The 2,790-nt window shown below is 37.5% G+C and overlaps 1 protein-coding gene across 1 annotated transcript in view; it reads right to left on the reverse strand.

The window, feature by feature from the left end:
* Abca13 (ATP binding cassette subfamily A member 13) overlaps positions 1 to 2,790 on the reverse strand; it is a 463,272-nt gene that overhangs the window by 96,155 nt on the left and 364,327 nt on the right. The window contains 1 exon segment of the mRNA XM_055624041.1: positions 2,060 to 2,169. Within this exon segment, the coding sequence (XP_055480016.1) occupies positions 2,060 to 2,169 (110 nt within the window).

Genomic DNA, 2,790 nt, shown 5'->3' on the forward strand with positions numbered 1-2,790 from the left:
GAAGGAAGGAAGGAAGGAAGGAAGGAAGGAAGGAAGGAAGGAAGGAAGGAAGGAAGGACCTTAATCTCCAAAGACTGGACACTAGTCTTTGGAGTGGTGACATGGACTGCATTCCTGCAAACCTAATCTCCCACTAGGTTTTGCAAGCTGACATATCTCAGTGCCAAGTCTAGGGCATACTGTTCTAAAACAGAGATCCCTCTATCCTGCCACTTATTCACAAATCTAATAATTTTTGTCTAAAATGTACAAAATCATTCTATGTGCTACTCCTTCAGACTTCATACTTTTCCAATGATCCCATATACATATATAAGAACCAGATACAACTGGCCAAAATAAATCAATGAAATGATTCCTAATGATATCTGCTATACTCATTGGTTGGTGCCTTATCTGGTCATCATCAGAGAAGTTTCCTTAGACACCAGGTGCGGAGACCCACAGCCAGACTTTATGTGGGGAGGGCTTGTAAATTGAAAGTTTCCATCAGGTCTCTCCTCTCAGAGCACTGGGAATCCCATAAAAGATGGGGAGAAAAGATTCTAGAAGCCAGATAGCATGGGGACATCAGGAGAACATGGCCCACTGAACCACCTAAACAGGGATCACAAAGACTGAAGTGCCGAGCACACACGGTCTGCACCAGGTCCACAGTGGATGTGCCATAGCTGTAGCTTGGCGTTTTGTGGGACTCCTCACAGTTGTAATGGGTATCTCTCAGACTCTTTTGCCTGTTCTTGGGACTTGTCCTCCTATTGGGTTGCCTTATCCAACATCCTTATGAGGGTTTTTGCCTTATCTTATTGCATCTTGTTTTGTCATGGTTGCTTATTGTCTCTTGGAGATCTCCTCTTTTCTGAAAGGGAAACAGAGAAGTAGTAGATCTGAGGATAGGAGCAGTTGAGGAGAGCTATAAGAAGCAAAGAGAGGGGAGTTGTTGTTGGGATGTATTGTATAAGAGAAGAATCTATTTTCAATTAAAAAATTCTGTGATAGTCTCTCATTGATCTGCCTTATACTAAATTTGGTTCCTACACTCAGTCAAAGAGTCTATAGAAAAGCTAAGGGAGAAGAAAGAGATAGACTGAGATGCACCTTGTAATCAGTTGAGGCCAAATACTCAGCATGCACAAGAATCCTGTATGACAGAAGGCATGCTACTGACTAAAAAACAAAAGTATTTCATTGAGAAAAGATTTGAGATACTATTCAGGTAGAAAAATAAATCGAGTTATGTTTCTGCTAACACAAAAGATCCTAATATAATCTCCTTATAAATTACATACATTAAAATGACAAACATTTGGAAAAGAAAAGACAGGTGACAGCTTTCTGAGCTCAGAAAGAGGAGAACTACTCAAGGATCAAAAAGCCCTCAGGTAGGAGTGTGAAACTGACTCCATTATCACTGAGAAATTCAGTATACAAATAACTATTTAAAAAAAAAACGTCAAACTGAAAAAAGATTCCTAAAAACTTAAAATCTGTACAAGACTCATTATAGGAAGTTATCTTAGGAATTTATCTTTCACCAGGCAGTGGTGGTGTATGCCTTTAATTCTAGCACTCCAGAGGCAGAGGCAAGAGGATCTCTGTCTGAGTTCAATAGAAGCCAGACTACACATAGAAACCCAGTCTTAAAACAACAACAACAAAAATTTTTATTTCAATGACAATCAACTCGCGCCATTAATTGTGCCAAAAATCCATGGCTAACTAGGGCATAAGCAGTAGGAGAGAACCTAGTACTATTATTCAGCTAAATGGACATGATACATCTTTCTACATATACAGGCAAGCATGAGTGTGAACACATAGAGAACAGACAAATCTAGATGCAAACACACAGGTATCTGAGCATGTTTAAATTAAGATGGCAAACATGACGCAAACATTGAAAACAGATTTTAAAATTGAGAAAAACATCTTGTCTTCTTGGCAGCAAGAGTTGATCTCCAGTCACTGAGACTGAGCCACTTTGTCACCCCTTAGCAGAAATGGCAAACAGAAAATGAGTTTGGAGGAAAACTGTAAAATGATAAATTCTGGACCATACCCCTGGGGAGTCCTGATGACAGCATATCCTGAGCTCGGTGGAGTTTCACCATTCAGGATTTTGAATGTTGTACTCTTCCCAGCACCATTCACACCAAGGAGCCCAAAGCACTAGAAATAAAAAGTGAAGTTAGACACAAAGTGTGAAGTCTAATCAGCATTGTATTAGAAATAGTCTTTGCTTTGATGGTATATCGATGTTTTTGATATAGGATAGTGGTACGCCATGAAATCATGCTACTGTGTAAAAGGTACTTTATGCTTTGAATGCTAATGTGGCACTTGTGCATGAAAAATCATTAGTTAATTTAATGAAAAATAAATTTGGATATATAAAACTTAACAGAATATGTACTAAGTAACCATAATCCAAATTATGCAAGATAATCATCTTTGGAAGGCATGTCACTGCAGAAGGTGCTTTTCTTCTGATTTTGTGCATGTGTGTGTGTGTGTTTGCACGCTACAGGGAGAGAGGGAGAGAAATGTCTATATATAAACAGATGCTAGATGATGATAGATAAATAGATATAGATACTTACACAAATGTATATATGTATATATATATATAATATATATATAGGGAGATGAATGGATAAAAATTAAATAGATAAATTATAGAGAGAAAATTTGACAGATGTCAGAGAGATACTAATTAATAAACAATAGATGATATATGTGATAAATAGATAGATAGATAGATAGATAGATAGATAGATAGATAGATAGATA

This window comes from Psammomys obesus, unplaced genomic scaffold (genome assembly GCF_907164565.1).
Source record: "Psammomys obesus unplaced genomic scaffold, mPsaObe1.curated_primary_1811, whole genome shotgun sequence".
NCBI lineage: Eukaryota > Metazoa > Chordata > Mammalia > Rodentia > Muridae > Psammomys > Psammomys obesus.